A 17,162-nucleotide genomic window follows, 5' to 3' on the forward strand; every position below is an offset into this window, starting at 1 on the left:
TCGCAGCAAAGATGACGGAGGCCTGGTTTAGCTTGAATAAAGCTACCTCTGGAGTCCTGCCTAATAGCCTAAGTGCTCGTATCAGAGGCTGTCAGTATTATTGATAATCAGATGGCAAGCCATCAACTGACAACCATTCAAAACCCCTGCCAGCTTACCATCATTCATACCTATGCCTCTCCGTTAGGCCATTATGGGCTTGAATAGTTTGCTGTCGGGTTCTTGAGGTTCTAATAATTATGTATGTTCTGTAAGTAAAATTGGAAACGTGGTGACGGTCAATTTTGCTAATATAATTGTTTGGACAGATTCATCAATCCCGACAGGCTCCGTCAGCTTTTCTGTCAACAAGGGGGGTAATGTAAATGTCGAAGGGACCCAATGTAAATGTCGAAGGGACCCAATACAACTTTTTCTTCCAAACAACCTAAAAAAAACCATCCGTTTTGGGCACTTCTTGGTCCCGCTGCCTGCTACATAGGTATACCCAGACATTGCAGATCTTCCACTGTGTGATCTCTGGGTTGTGGTTGTAAAAGTCATTTTGTCTTGGAAAATTGCTTCCAAGCACATGCTGCAGATGAGGCTTTGGAGATGAATGGATCATGTTGTATTGATTTTTTTCTCCTATTGGTTCTTTAATCCCGTTTAAGCATTGGGAGACTTAAGCACAGACCTGTGTCAAAGGACATGGAACCAGATTCTTATTAACCACGTCTTTCCTTTCGTGCCGCACTAACCTTTCAGTACTGGTCTGACGAACAAAGCGTACCAGTTTATCAGCATCTATTGCTTCTTTTTTTAACCTGAGAATGTTTTTCATGGAACTACATTTTAAATAAGGCCATGCCTGTTGGTGGTCACATTTGAAAATCCATTATTGTGTAAGGTGCTGCCCTCCTGGACTCCTGGATCAATACTGCTTTGTCGGCAGATTTGAGAGCCCGCTGTGCTCGGCTGAAGATGAATTAGATTTTTCTATAAAAACTTGAAGCTTCGCTCTGCTATTGAGCTTATCTCCGGGCGTGTGCACGCTGTGTTCTTCACCTGTGGTATTTTATCTGCCGTTATTACCACTGTCCTGGGAATACATGGCAGATGCTTTCTGTGCTCGTATGTTTTCTATAGGGGACCTTTCTCATTTTAAATGGTTATGATCTGTTTTATAGTTTATGATTTAAAGATTAAGCTCTTTTTTTCAACCCACCTGCTACCAAGTGTTTTTTTAAATCATTTTTAGAAGTTCGTGATCAATATTTCTTAAAACTTATCATCTATATTTAAGTATTTGAAAACTCACTTTTTACATTTTACAATTAATAGTAAAACAACTATGAAGCAGCACAAAGGGGCGAAATTATGTTATGGCCAAAAATGTTACATTTTGTAGGGATGTAACGATTCACCGTGAGCCGGTTGAAAATCGATTATAATGTGTGACGATTCAAATCGGTTGAGGTGTGAACTGAATCGCAATACATTTTTTGAACAGCAGGGGCCGCCATGTTCACTGCAAACCTAAATGTGGCCAATTGCTGATATTTCTTAAATGCAAAAAAATCCAAGAAAAGCACAGACAGTATTAGTTTGTTTATATTAAAGAGACTTTTTCTATTATTAATTTGTTTTAAAATTGCAGTTTAGTTTTGTTATTTGAAATAAAACATAATTTTATTATACAAAGAAACGTGAAGCATTTAAGAAATGATGCAAGGGAAGTTGTTCATTTCTAATTTGTTTCAACTCATTTTGTAAAAATAAATCGTGAATAAATCGCATCGTGAGATCAGAATCGTGAATTGCATCACATCGCATCGTGAGCTGAGTGAATCGTTACATCCCTAACATTTTGTTTTAGTTGCTTCAAGGTAGCCACCGTTTGCGTATATCCCATCATGATGTTGGTTGTGTTTTCTTCAGCACCTGGTCCAGCTCATCAATTTTAAAAATATGTTTTTCAAGCATTTAAGCATAAGCCTCTAAGATCAAGATTTATTAAGATTTTTGCAATCAGTTTTCGTACTCTTGATTTGCAGATCTTCAAGCCTGTGTGTCTGTGTGTTTCAGGTGGTGCTGAAGATCATCAAGCATTACCAGGAGGAAGGTCAGGGCAGTGAAGTGGTACAGGGTGTGTTGCTGGGGCTGGTGGTGGAGGACAGACTGGAGATCACCAACTGCTTCCCCTTCCCTCAACACACTGAAGATGATGCTGACTTTGATGAAGGTGAGGAACTAAAGATTCATTGCATTAATAAATTAGTAGTACTATTGTTTTCTAAAGTATTTGTAGACAACACAGGAAGGAATACTCCTGTCTGCTGGCCCCAAACTCTCTCATACTGGCCTCAGGGCTATTAGGCCATCTTTATTGTTGAGCCTTCTTGTAGCTTGTCAGCCATTAAACTTCACCAAAAGAGTATTTTATCACATCCACTGAATCTCTCTCTTCAACATCCATTTACTGCCTGCCACAGCCATGATCACGAAGGCAGAAAAACGTCACCGTCGATAGCGGCACTAGTAAACGTTGAAGTAAATTGCGGTGTAATTCAACAGAAACTTGTACCGGAGTGCTGATTTGGGGCTTGGCTTTTATGGGCTTTCTCTTGAGAGCGCTAGCGAGAACGCCTCATCAAGTTCCCTCTGGAGAGGCGAGAGCGAGAACGTTGTGTCCTCGGCATGGGAAGAGACACTGACTGCATGTTGTTTATTTGGATTTTACTACCTGCGAGATCACAGGTATAGCTGGTGTGACAGGCCGTGCGTCATGGGAGGCAGAAAGAGGCAGGAATGCAATATCAAAAGTGTAATGGGCTGTAGAGGTTCAGAAATAAAGGGAGAAACGGAATGAATGTAGACTCGGCTGTAGTTTTGTGAGCTGTCAAGTGTGATGCAAACTTGGATTCTGTTTAAATAAAACTGTTTGAATTGTCAGAGTTCAAATATATTAAAATAGTATTTCTTGCTCGGTCGGGCTAGATTTTGTGATTTTTGCTTACGTTTTTGCGGCACCTGAGGCTTAAATGACATTTTAGCTGGAAGGTGTCAGAAGCGTAAAGCAATAGCATTTCTTTGTAAAGCAAACATTTGGACTTCAAAAAGTCTTGGGTTATTTTGAATCCCCAAAATGTTTATATTTGACCCGACAACCCAGCATAGTTAAATTTATAACCCAAAGTTTGGGTTTGTCCCTTTTTGTCCCAACCATGGGTTGAAAATAACCCAGCATGTTTTGGAGCGTACGTGTTTATGTTAAACACCTTTAATAAGCATCTGTCATTTTTATATTTCATGTTTGAATCAAGTACTGTACACTACAGGATTTTTCCAATACGGCATTTGATATGCAAAAAAATAATGTTTTTAAAAAATGTTTTTAATGTTTTGTTCACCAAAAAATGAAAATTCAAAAAATCATTTACTCACACACTTGTCATTTCAAACCTGTAAGACTTTCTTTCTTCTGCAGAACACAAAAAAATATATTTTGAAGAATGTTGGTAAGCGAACAACTGCGGTACCCTTTCACTTCTATTGTATAGACACAAAATCAAGGCAAATCAATGGGTGCCACTGTTGTTTGTTGAGTAAATGATAACAGAATTTTCATTTTTGCATGATTCCCCAACCTGTACTTTTTAAATGATTTAATACTGTGTTGACAAGCTCTTTTTAAATATGTTTTATTGGTTAGACATTTGCTATATCCAGTGACAAACATAAAGTGTGACTAATAATAATGCAAAAACACAAATCACGAAATATGAAGATACAAGCTTTCAGAAGGACAGCAGCAATATGTTTCTGTTGCATTTTAAGGTAATGAACCTACAAATAGTTTACACACCGTTTTTTCTGCAGTGTATAGTTTTTTCATTAAAGATCAGCCGAGTGAAGCGGCATTGATGGGCGTGCTCTTTCGTGGGTGTGCTCTTTCTCTCACGCTAGCGCGTGGGCGTGCTCTTTCGCTCGGTGGATGAGGTGTGGGCGATAAAATAGCCAATAAAAGGAATAAGATTCCTGTTATGAAACAGGGATCCAGACTTATAAAAAACTTTCCTAAACAAGTTGGAGTGCTGGGGGAGTGTATCGAGCACAGAAATACTACGTCATACGTCCAACTCGTTTTTTAACAAGTTGAACATGTTAAGCATGAGAAGCCACAGCACGTTAAACAGTGTAAAGAAGTCAGAAGGCATGAAATAGCATGTTACCCCATCTTTAGCCTGGACAAAGCCGAAGTGGTTAATGTTTGTACTTATTCTAAACAAGAAGCATTTCTCGCTTTCATTTACAGCCCAGCGTCACGAGGAAGCGTGCATCACCCAGTATACATAGCTCTGCCACTGTCTGTGGTGTCCTCATTTATTCTCCTGGTCTGCTATAGGGTTTATTCATATGACAGTGTGCGTCTGAGTGCATAAGTTACCCCTCTCCCATTTCCACTTGTTTTTCTCCTTTCTGTCTTTAGCCTCTAGGCCTGTGCCTGACAGATTATAGCACCTAATAGATATTTAAACACCGCTCATATGCCAAGCAAGAAGCTTGTATACTGTACTGTCTGCAGAAAGGTGTAAACTTCCTCTTTAATGAGCAGTCAGGGGTCTTTCGCTCGGTTTTCCTGCAAGGCAGTTGCTTTATTTATTGCTGATTTTTAAAAAGGTGAGTTAGACCTGCCTTCATTTCCTTCCTCTGTGTGAGCATGTCTTGTTCCCACAAGCGTTTTCATTTTCATCTGTTATGAAAACCTACCAGTGACCTGACATGACTTCTGTCAGTCTAGTTCTCTTAACTCAGTTTTTTTTTGTGGTGTTTGGCCGTAGCAAACAGACCAGAAGCCTTTCAGGTTGTGGGATTGCGTTTTATCTGATGGAGGAGTGCAGGTTTGCTTCAGAGAGACTCAAAGGGGAGATGGAACTCCTAAAGAGAGTAATACAAACATTCACAGAGATAAGCTTCAGCTGTGACCTTCGGTTTTCAGACACTTAACAAAACGTTAGATTCAGCTCTAAATGTTCAGCTTTATTTTTACTTTATCAAAAATGTGTTTATATAAAAAGAAATGTTTCTATATAAATAAAAAATATATATTTTATGTATTTTTATTTATTTATTTTTATTTTTATAAAAATATTAAACATATTTATTTGAAACTTAGAGCCCACAAGTGGTCCAATAGTCAAAGTAATTTTTATGTATGTAATATTTCTTTTTCAGATTCAGCAGCAATCAAGGCTGGAAATGGGGAGAACGCGGGGGGGGGGGCTGGAGGGGGCGGAGTCCAGGGAGTAAATTTCGAGGGGGATCTGAGTTTCACCTTAAAATTTATAGGATTTCCATCTTTTGTCCGTTAAATAGCCTCCAAATGCTATGCACATTTGAAGTGGCATTTTCGGCATCTATGGTTTAAAAATAAAAAATGTGTCCCCAACTAGAGTTGTCCAGTGAATCGCGGCTTTTCCAACACTGGTAGCATTGATTGTTCTTTTGGGTTCCTTGGGTTTAGTTTGCAAAAACATGTTCAACATGACGTGTCAGATGTGGTAACGTTAGCCCGGTCAGCGGTGCTAGCATCAGTCGCATCATTGATAGCAGCGATGGCGATCTCAACAACATCCAGCGGGTCAACGTCTGGTTTTGTCCCAAGCATATTATTGAGGTCATCGTACCAGTGGAAACTGTACTGTACATCCTGCACTTGGATGTACTGCTGGCACAGTTTCTTTACCTTAACCCGGCTTTGTTCCCCTTTCCCCGAGTTGTTTGCTAAACAGTGAAAATATCGTGCCGTTCTTGTGAGTTTTCGAAAGTTGGGATGTAATATGGTCATCAGACCAAATTTCTACGAGGCTCCGCACCTCCTCACAACTGCAAGTTTGTCTGCAAGCTGCCATGCTAGTGCAAACTGTCAACAAACACTTGTCATCATTCCATAATGCACAGCGCAGATGACTACGGCAGCTGGTTTAGTCCAAAAAAGTGCAGTACTTTTTGCATTTGGGTCTGTTCGAGGTAGGATCACGTTCTCACCACAAACGAACCGCTCCAGGGTTCGCTTATTTGGTCCGCTTTTGGTGCGATTTTAGTTTAGTGTTAGTTTAGTGTATTGACACAGTCGGCATGTGTTGCTTGTTTTTATTTTATTTTTATTTTGTCTGTTTTTATGCAAAAATTTTGTTGGGAACCTGATGGTTATATTTTCTATCTTTCAATATGTAACAGCAAGCTTTAAAATGTTTGAGGTGTTGATGTTTGTTGAGGCGGTGTGATAGAGCAAATGTGATCTTTGTTATTCACAGATCAAAGTTAACTTTGGTCCTCTTGTTGTTTAATGTGAATGCCATTTTCAGGTGCCGTATTGCAATCCACAAGTCATATTATCTGAATTTCCAGTCCCGTCAACACCACATACGGTTATATCACAATGTGGCAGTCTTATTCAAATTATTTTTTTGCAGCTTGCAACACGAGTCTTTGCATGGTAACATCTGGGTTAATTATGTTTACACTTATGTTTTTTTAATGTTTACTGTCGGGTTGAACTTCATTTTTGCTGTAACTAGATCTTTTCATCGTATTCCAGGTCTGCGATACAGCAGTCGGTTAGATAACGGCAGATGTTTCCTCAGCCTCTGGTCCACATAAACGCATCGTGTCGCATTGCTTTGCTTTCTCCGTCAGCGCTTTCCATAACAGTCGCTGCTCAGCCATTGTGCCGTTTTCTCCCCAAAGCTTCACCCCCGAGACATTTTCATTAGCAGAATTTATCGCATGTGGTAATTACCGAACTCTTAAGCCCCAGACGGTCGCGCCGCACGTTTAGCGAAAATATCGCTCCTTAATGCCATTTGCTTGTGTGAACCTAATTAGGAGCAACTTTTTAAAATTCTCTCGCAGCTCTTAAGAGGGGGGTGCGTGGGTTTTGCAAGAATGCGTACCATGTATAAACAATTATGTAAGTGGATTTGCTCTGAGTAACATTCACTATAGCAGAATAGTCTAATTTCCTTCAGCTAAGCATCATGGGACCTCTTCGGTGACAGATTTGAACACAATACAAAGTAAGCAACAGAACAACACAGTGCACTCAATAATGGGATGAAGTAATCCATTTTTAATTACTCCGAGCCGTTTTTCATTTGTGCTTTGTACATTTATACTATAATTTTGTCTAGTCCATCCTGTATTTTAGTGCATTGTGGGATTGCATTAACTAGGGCTGCACGATAATGGGTAAAATGATAATCACGATTAATAACGGCGATTTTGCTTAATTATTCATTGCAGGCAGAAATCGCTGTCATTATTAAAATGCGATTAATTGTGCAGCCCTGACATTTACCCTTAAAAATTAATCCTTAGAATTCCTTTTCGTTGGATGTGTCTCTGTGATGCCTTACGTTTTGGGAAACGGCAAATGGCAGACGATTGCATTGGCAAGTTTTGCTGTATTTGTTTGCATGTTATAGGAAATTAGATGCAAGAACACCAGTTCCACTCGGGGAGAAGACAAAACAGTAAATGGTCTCTTGTTTATGAATCACAATGCTCACTGACACACATTCGAATGCTTCATTATCCCTGGTAGAGTTTTTCAATCCTGGTGCAGGGAACACTGCACATTTTGTATGTAGACTAACTTAATTCAAGCCATGGCGCATCTACTAATAGGATAATCTGTGTTAGATTGCAAATACATCAAAAATAGATTGTGCTGGGATTGTATTATTTGTTATATGCAATCATACATTGAGAAAAATCAAAATGACTTGTTTTGTCTGTTTACTTCATGCTAAGGTACTTGTAATGCAGAATAAAAAGCTGGTATCCTCGTTTACCACAAGGTGGCACTATGGGTCCTCTCAAAATGACCAACAAGTATGTGAGCTCAGTGACTTTGACTGGATGCAGGGTTTCATCGGATAAACATAAATAAAACTGTGTACGACTTAAATATTGCAGCTCGGTGCTGTCGGAGGTAATCCGCCAAGCATATTTCCTGGCAGAAAAATTGGGTATTCATTGTGGATATGATCTTGTAGATAAACTCGGCTTCCAGGCAGAGGCGCATTCAGAATGAATTATCCATTTAGGTTGTTTGTAAGTTTGTATTTGGTACATGAGTGGAACATTACGACTTCACCTGCATGGCAGGAGTGATGCATTTCTGAGTTGATTTCGGGTTTCTGTCATAAGAGGGAGGAGAGGTGTGTGCCACGGCTAACAGCGTGCGGATGAAGAAAAATGAACGCTTTCAGGAATGTCGTCAGTCAAGCGTTGTGCCCTGCATCCTAATGCTCTTAGGATGTCATTTTTATTTTTTTCTTTACTTTTTTAGAAATGTGATGTTGTTTAACTATAGAAAAAACAATGTTAAATCAGCCTAAGGTGGTCTTTAGGGGGTCTGGTGTCTGGTTTTAGAGGGGTCAAAAGACATTAGACAGTGAGCACAATGGATTCTTGATGAGGCCTGTCTGTCATGAGGCATGTATGAGCCTTTCTTTTCTAATCATTTATTTAAATACAGAGATGTATTAAATGTGTGTGTCTTGCTTTTCCATCAGCTAAATGACGCTTTTGACACAGCTGCAGTTAAACCATGGAAAACACCGCCGCCACATGCTAGTGCAGTCTAAATCTTTACAACCTTCATCATTAGCCACCTGCCCAGACATCAGTCGCATGCCAAGCACATGATTTGCTGTCTTCACATTTTCTTTGCCCACTCCTGGATGCATGAAATACTATGTGCTGTGCTAGTTTTCTTGATATCCAAAGTAATTAATTGTATTTATTGACAGCTTTTTGACCATCTTATTGCTGGTACACATTGCGATGGCATGTGATATACGGTTGGGGGGATATTAGAAGTGACTGAAGCCAGATTGAACTTGGGTCATTGATATAAGTCCAGTAGGGCTCTGCAATTCATCGTGATTAATTATAATCCGCAATTTTAGCTAACGATTACCAAAACAAAGTAATCAAAACCAAAACGGCATTTCATTTCGCAAGGATCTACAGCGGTGCAGCTTTTTTCACATTTATTTTTAGTGTTTTCAGTTAAATTCAAGTTAGAAAGACAAGTTATTTAGTTTTAATGTTGGTTCAAAACATTTTTGTCATAATCGAGCTGCCCTAAAGTCCAACATCTAAAGCCATTTTTACACTAGCGGCGAAAAGTGAAACAAATGCGAGACGTGATGACACACTACAATCAAAACAATAGATCACTATGGAGCCAACACAGAGCGTTGATCATCTGTGATGCAAAAAGCAAGATTTTTTTTGATGTTGACTAGTGTGTTCTGTTTAAATTGAGCTTTACATCACATGCCCAAGCCCCCGGGTGACATGGCAGCATTAAAGACCATAAAACTGACAGAAAACTCTAAAGTAAACATACTTTTTTTGGGACCGGCTGTGAGAGTGGAACATATTATATGTTTATATATTCTACGTACTAATATGTGTATTTCCTCTTATTGTTATTTGCATTTTTTTAAATTTTGCTTAAAGCCACAATATGGAAGAATTTTGTTGTGAAATATCCTAAAATCAATTGCACAGTGTGATATATTTCATGCAGTTGTGTGCTTACATTATCCCAAATGTTCCCAAGAATGTGCAAATCCAGAGAAATTCCTATTTAAAATAATGGCCCGTCCCTTGTCTCCCTTGTATTTGACGCATATCAGTGACTTAATATCCGGTCCTCCGCGCTACCCTCAGTTTCAGGTTGTAGAAACTACAGCAACACGCAAATGCGGAAGTGGTTATACAGCATATTGGACGCAGCATCTGTTGTTCTGTTATTATGGATCACGATTACTCTTTGGCGAGTAAAGGAAACCCCAAAAAGGTGTAAACGTAGGCCAAACGAGGCAAGCAGGCTTATGGACAAACGAAGAAATAAAACAAGGATTAATATCGGCGTGGCGTTTTCTAAATGGACAGAGACTCCGCTCTCGCATGTGTTTTAATAGACAGGTAAGCACATTTTTTTATTGTACACGAAATACTCATGCACAGATTATTTGAATAGTTATGAATGCAGTTACCCTATGAAATTCACTATATGTCGCACAAAAATTTGTAGCCAATAACGTTACTTGTAAGTGCTGTGGGTTCGTTCCAATTTACTTTTTAAATGACGACTGTATGACTGTTTTAAACAGGTAAAACCGTGTAGCATTACGCTACCAAATCAATTGACAAAGTCCAATATCAGTCACGGGCTAACGTAGCATTACATTCCATGTTTCTTGCAAGCTAATTCATTACGATGACATAAAATAAAATTCATTCATTACCTCGTCCGTGAACATGATTGGCGATCTCCATACGCCTCTGGTGAAAACGACATGTCTCATAATTCCACTCTTCTACATAACGTCATTTAGCTTCGCCTTTTGTTGTTGTTTCGAAAGTGCGCCATCTAGCGGTCCAAATATTCCATATTGTGGCTTTAAAACTATCTTACCTTAAATCAACTTGCCCAAATCGAAACATTATTGAGCTTGCTGTTCATCATATTTGCGTTTATATCATAACTAGAGATGCAGTGATATATCGGCCAATAATCTTTTTTTTTATTAATTTAAAGCATTTCTCATATTAAGAAAGAGCACGCCCACGCATCAACCAGGGAGAGCGTGAGAAGGGGCATGCGCACACGTCAACCAGCTGGAGCAAGAGGGAGAGAGCACTGCGCTCGCGAAGTTCAGCTGTGTTTGTTTGTTCACTGCATTTCGGTGAGGAATGTTAAATGGTAGATATAACGCTGGATTTGGAGATCGTTTTAAACTGATAGGTGGAGCGCTAAAAGATGTCGGACATGAACCGCACACGGTAAGTGAAACAGTCATATATCTGTGTTTAGTTGGCAATGAGTGCACACATGCTTTAGTTACGCATAACCACCCCCATTCCCCCCCACGCACTCGTGGAAGAGGTCGTATGTTTTCGGAAATAATCGTACAGCTGTATCTGTCTTTTATAAGTGTGATCAAACTTAAGACTATAGAGATACTTGAGGGATGCGATACTACTCTGAAAGTACTCAAGATTAACATGACATATGCAGAAACGGTGCATTATGGCCACTTTAACAATCAGCCTCCCTGCTCTCTACCAATACACAAAGCCCTGTGTCACAGCCTTTCCTCTATAGTTGACATCTCAAAAAGGTCATATCTCTCCGTTGTGTACTTTTGCTTGTTGTCTCAGTGCAGGAGAGGTTAAGTGTTGCTTTCGGGGATGGTAAGCAGTATTGTGAAGTTTCAAGCATGGCCTAATGAGTTTTTGTTCAGCCGAGCGTGATGTCGAGGGCACGCTCCTCTGCGGCCTGTGGTGAGGATTAGAGCTGCGGTTAATCTCCGGTTAGATCAGATCAGGCAAGTGCTGCTTCACCGCCCCCCGGGCACTGTTTGCCACCCTCGCTCTCCCAGCGAGAGCCCAGAAATATTTGCTTTGAAATGCATTGCTCCACAGCTAGTCTCCACAATAACAACCCCTTGTTTTTATTTCCCCTTCACTCCATACACCCTCCAGCAAGATTCCTTCCTTCTTTTCTTCTGACACAAGTTGTCTCTGGATGGCCTGGAGGATGGTTTTGGTCAAGAGTGCCCAGAAGGGCTGCGTTTCCGGCTCTCACAAGCTAGGCTGTGTCTCTCCTTTAGGCGAACCTAGTTCAGGTCAAGGTCAGCTTGTAAAACATGCATGTGTTTGTGTCTCTTTGCTTGCACTATCAGCGAAAGATGTTTGTGCATTTTTGTCTGCTAATGGATGATTAACAGGCGTATTGCTGTGCTTTTGTGCGTTTCCAGCTTTCCGTTTGTAAATTTGACCCTAAACGCATTTCGATACCTCCATTAGCGTATTGAGTTTCGCATCATTGCACATTACCCATGACTGGCGTTTATTTTCTGTGATTTATTTTTTCATTTAGCGAGCAACATCAAAGAAATTACTTCTGGCTCTCCTCTCAGGGTCCCGCTTATCAGATTAGTCACAGGACCCCTTTTTCTCATACTACATTAATTTGTTTTGTACAGTCATGTGGCACAAGAGTTTATTCACATTCTGACTAAATTGATGTCTCTCCTCCTGTATTTGCGTAGCATCAGTTGTGGGTAAAGCAGTGTCTGAACCTACATGTTTGGTAGGATTTGAGCATTTGAGCATGTCTGTGTCGGGAGATTAAGTTATCAGTGTCAGGCACACACTGGGCAAGCTCCGTCCCCGGTCGAGAGCAGCGGTGGAACTCTGTGGTGCTGTGGAGGTGGTGTGGATGGGAATGCTAAAAGAGTTTATTTCACACAGCGGCAACAAAGTGGAAGAAAACGCTAATGCTGCTAATGACCCGCTTCCCGCTCGATGCCACTACCCCCCCTCCCCGCATCCTCCGTTCTGCTTGTTGGCACGGCAACCGAGACAAAGGTGAGCACAAGTGGGAGACTCAAGGACGAGAGGTGAGAATGGGGATAATGGTAGTGATATAGTACCCTGAATTATGCTTTCAAGTTGAGACTGAAGTTGTTGATGTTTTTTGAAAGGAAAATGAATTTGATATGCTGTAGTGTTCAAAAGAATGTGTGCAAGTCTGATACTTAATGCCGCAAAGTGTTTAAAAATGTTTTGGATGTAGTGATTGAGGTAACCATTCGAGGTGGTTTATTTTAAAGGAGTAGTTCGCCTTCAAAATGGAAATTCTGTCATCATTTACACGCCCTCTTGTCATTTCAAACCTGTATGACTTTCTTTCTTCTGCAGAACACAAAAGAAGATATTTTGGAAAATGTTGGTAACAGAACAGCACAGCCCCCCATTCACTATTCTATTGTGTGGACACAAAACCTATGCAAGTGAATGGGGGGCTGTTAACAACATTCTTCAAAATATCTTCTTTTGTGTTCTGCGGAAGCAAGAAAGTCGTACAGATTTGAAATGACTAAAGGGTGGGTAAATGATGACCGAATTTTCATTTTGAAGGTGAACTACTCTAATGTTCTTGAATTTGTTTAGCAGTGCCTATGGAAACATTAATAATGCTGTAATATGGGTACATTAGGGTTGGTTACACAATGCACCTGCTCTTATAAAATGGCCTTATGGTCCTTGGCGAGTATTTGATCATGTAGAGCAATGATTGGATACAATTACTCCCATGGGATGACTATCTTTACTAGAGGTGCACCGATTGACCGGCCAGAGACCGGAATCGGCCGGTTTTTCGTATGATCGGCCCGACCGGTGACCGGCCGGTCAGTCTCACGTCTCGCCGATTCCAAGCCGATCTTCTGTTGCCCGTGATGCGGGCAAGAACGTCACAGCCGTCAGTACACTCAAAGCCGCAAGTAAACATGTAAACGTGCGCGCGCACAGCCTGTCTTTCACGGCTCGTTTATACTCGCATGTGGGTCCACCGGACCGCGAGTCTCTGCTGACTGACGCGCATCTCTCATATCCGCTGACTGCACGCGCGTGCACACGCATCATGTACTGTACAGACTGTAGTTCATCTCTCGCTGCTCCGTCTAAATGGGGTATTTATGCTAACAGTGATGCTATTAGCATCATGCTAAACTCTGACGCATGCTAAACTCATGTTGAAGTCGTTCACTCTGTGTAAAACAAACGTAAATTCCATTCAACCTGATTCCTTGTCTTACGTTAAAACTGTGGTCATTTCACCTAGGTAAAATGACATTCAACACGACTTCTACTTGTTTTTAAAAATCCAAAATTTTAAAAAATGAATAAATCAACCAATATATGTGATATATATCTGATTGAGTTCTTTACTAACACAAAAAACTGCAAATACATATACATCTTTAGAGTAGAATTCACTCTTAAGATTTTTAACTTTTTTATTGAAGTTGCAGCAAAAATCAACCCACTTCTTTTAATACTACAGACACAAGATAAAGACAATTTATTTTACATTTCAGAAAAAATGAAATAAAGCAATGTTAGTTTCATAAACAGAAACAGACGAGAATAAAGTTGAAGTATTTTATTGTTATCTTAGACTTTTGTGAGATGAGTACAAAAATGAAAAAGGTAAATTAAGTGACATGTTTAGTTATATTTTATTATTTGTACTTCTTTTCAGTCACAGAGTTCTTCAATTTAAGAGTTGTTTGGGATAGAGAAGATTCTGTAATTTAATGCAGCTTGGAGAACTGCATTTAGGTAAATTTGGGAAATTGTAATGTTCAATCATTTATTCAATGAAAATAAAAAAAATGTGTATTGAAGAAAAGTTCATATGGTTTTATATACAGTATACTGTCAATTATAGTTTGTGGATAGAAAATCGGAATCGGCAAAAATCGGAATCGCCAGGTTTCACTTGTAATAAAATCGGAAATCGGAATCGACAAAGAGTTCATCTCTAGTCTTTACCATTACCTCCCTTGCCCTTTTGACAACAAACATTGATGGTCGAAGGACTTTTTCAATTGTAAACTCATTTGGGTATGAGAAATGGAGGTGAAAGATGGCACACCAAACTATAATGGTTTTTCCATCGATTCAAAGAGCTGTTCCCACGGGTTATGCTCAACAAAGAGTAATGTTGCGTTGGCCTTGAATATAAGTGGTTTCCATAAATTTCTGTTTTTTTTTAGCTAGATCATAGCAATAATGATTTATTATGTGGAAATTGAAATACGAGATTGCCATTTTGTGGCGGTAAGCAACTCCTGTAATGTTGTCTATCCCTTGGTGAGCTTTGACATTGTGCACTTACTATTTGATGTGTTTGAAACTCATTACATTCTACTTTAAAAAGCACAGACTGTAGCACTGACCTCATGATGGCTGGAAATGAAGGTTCTGTCTATTAGTTAAAGGGACAGTTCACCCAAAAATGAAAATTCTGTCATCATTTAACAACCTGTATGACTTTCTTTCTGCTTCAGAACACAATAAAATATCTTATTTTAAAGAATAAACCGAACAATGGTGGTACACATTGACCTCTATTGTATGGACACAAAACCAATGCAAGTCAATTGGCTCGGTTACCAACATTCTTTAAAATATCTTCTGTTGTGTTCTGCAGAAGAAAGAAAGTCATACAGGTTTGAAATGACATGAGGGTGAGTAAATGATGACACGATTTTCATTTTTTGGGTTAACTATCGCTTTAAAAAAGCAGTAGCATTATTGGTCGATGCATTGCTGGTCTTTTTGCACTAAAAAATGAAAAGCAAACGAATTTATGTGATACAATTTTTGACCAGATTTTTTGCTGAATTGATTTTCTGTTTTTGGATGTTATCATATTGCCCCATTCAAGAACTTATCTGGAAAGCATACCTGAAATGTCTGCCAAGTTACTGGATTTGCCTTAAAGGGATTTAGCTGGACCCAATTCATAGGTATCCCCTGCTGCCATGGAAACCATGTAATACTAGTTAAACCCATCTTGTTTTGCATATTTTGCTCATTTTGTTTTAAATCTCTATAGTATGCTCTGGAGGTAGGTTTGTTTTCTCAAGTGGATCGGCTGCTAAAACTCAACTCAAACTGAGTGTTGCAGGAGCTAATTAGAAGCAAGGTACCTTTTATAGATGCACAGAGAACCTGTGCTTAAGAGACTTGTTAATGCTAATGCTTTGATGGCGGTTAATAGTTTACTAATGGTGTGCTAATGAGCTGCTAATAAACCACATACCTATAGATCTGAGGATGAAAAAAGTTGTTTAAGATTCTAAATGTCAAGAAATCGACACACACAGTTACAAATATGTCACTCAAGTAGTAGTTGCAGTAATGTGCCTATGTGCTTAGATGTACCTCCAGGGGATTATTTACGAGAAATGGGATTTACAGGACTGTGTGGGTCTGTGATTTTGTGAAGACATTCTAGAGTTTGAAGCAGCCAGAACAAAGCTTTGGAAGACATGAGTGCACAGACACTAATACCTTTATGGGTCCACAATTCATGTCTTATGGACTATCATGTACTAGCCACTTCATGTACTATGAGCTATGGGCAAAGAACTCCTCCCTATTCGTTTATATCTAGGGCTGTTCAACGATTAAAGCACGATTAATCGCATCCAAAATAAAAGTTTGTGCATATAATTATATAAGTCTGTGCACTGTGCATGTCGATTTTGTGTTTCTAAACACATACACATTAAAATTGATATTTATTTATAATTTAAATTCTGTATAAATATATACATGCAAATATTTATACTTAAATATTTACGTAAATATATACCTGTATGTGTTTGTTTATAAATACAAAATTAATATGCACAGTGCAGAGACATATATTATGTAAACCTAACCTTTTATTCTGGCTGCAATTAATAGCGATTAATCGTTGAGGTGAGAAGTTTCGAAAACCACAGTAAGTTGTAGAAATCTAGAAGGCGTATCTCTTTTTAGTTGACAAAACTTCATCCTCCTTTTTTAATGTACTAAATGGTGCAGAAACGCACTTCAATAGTTCCTAAAATATGCATCTAGTGGACAAATTTGTACATTGGTCAACTTTACACTAAATTAATCCCTACCATAAATTGTTCTCAGGAAGTTTTTCCAATTTATTATTTGGGGGCTTTAATTGCTTATTTCAGTGATTCTCAAACTGGGGGTCTCAAGATGGATCCGGGGGGCCACAGATTTTGTAGAATTTCATGAAATTTAGAAGCTTATTAATTTTATGCAATCAAACATCAGAAAAACAAGACCACCAACCAAAATAATTGATGTTCCAGCATTGTATAACTGAATATGTATTAAAATTCTAAGTTTAAATTAATAGGTTTTCATTTGGGGGGCGCAAAGCAATGCACCCTTTCACAAAAGGGGGCCTAACAACGAAAAAGTTTGAGAACCACTGGCTTATTGCACTTACGTTGAAAACTTTTTAGTGATTCATGGCTAAAATGTACCCCTTTCTGTAGCACCCTTGTGTTATACACTTATTTGTTGCTCTTCAGGGGAGCTTACTGACTTTTTTTAGCCCCGTCTCATTGGCTATGCTCAAATTGAGTGGGCTGAATGCTCCAAAAAAAAATGGCTTATCTCCACAGGATCCTCTCACTGTCTTTCTCACCACAGGCCCCTCTCTCTAGCATCAGAACACTATGTGCTGTGTGTGATTCACTGGTTTATTTTTGTGGGACCCCTTG

General features: G+C 39.3%; 1 protein-coding gene across 1 annotated transcript in view; it reads left to right on the plus strand.

Annotated features, from left to right (window-relative positions):
- The window catches only part of eif3hb (eukaryotic translation initiation factor 3, subunit H, b), a 49,691-nt gene that overhangs the window by 9,099 nt on the left and 23,430 nt on the right, over positions 1-17,162 (plus strand). Inside the window, exon 2 of the mRNA XM_057355275.1 lies at positions 2,068-2,224. Coding sequence (XP_057211258.1) covers positions 2,068-2,224 — 157 coding nt within the window. The remainder of the gene's footprint in view (positions 1-2,067; positions 2,225-17,162) is intronic.

Source organism: Triplophysa rosa, linkage group LG16, assembly GCF_024868665.1.
Source record: "Triplophysa rosa linkage group LG16, Trosa_1v2, whole genome shotgun sequence".
NCBI classification, from domain to species: Eukaryota; Metazoa; Chordata; class Actinopteri; order Cypriniformes; family Nemacheilidae; genus Triplophysa; species Triplophysa rosa.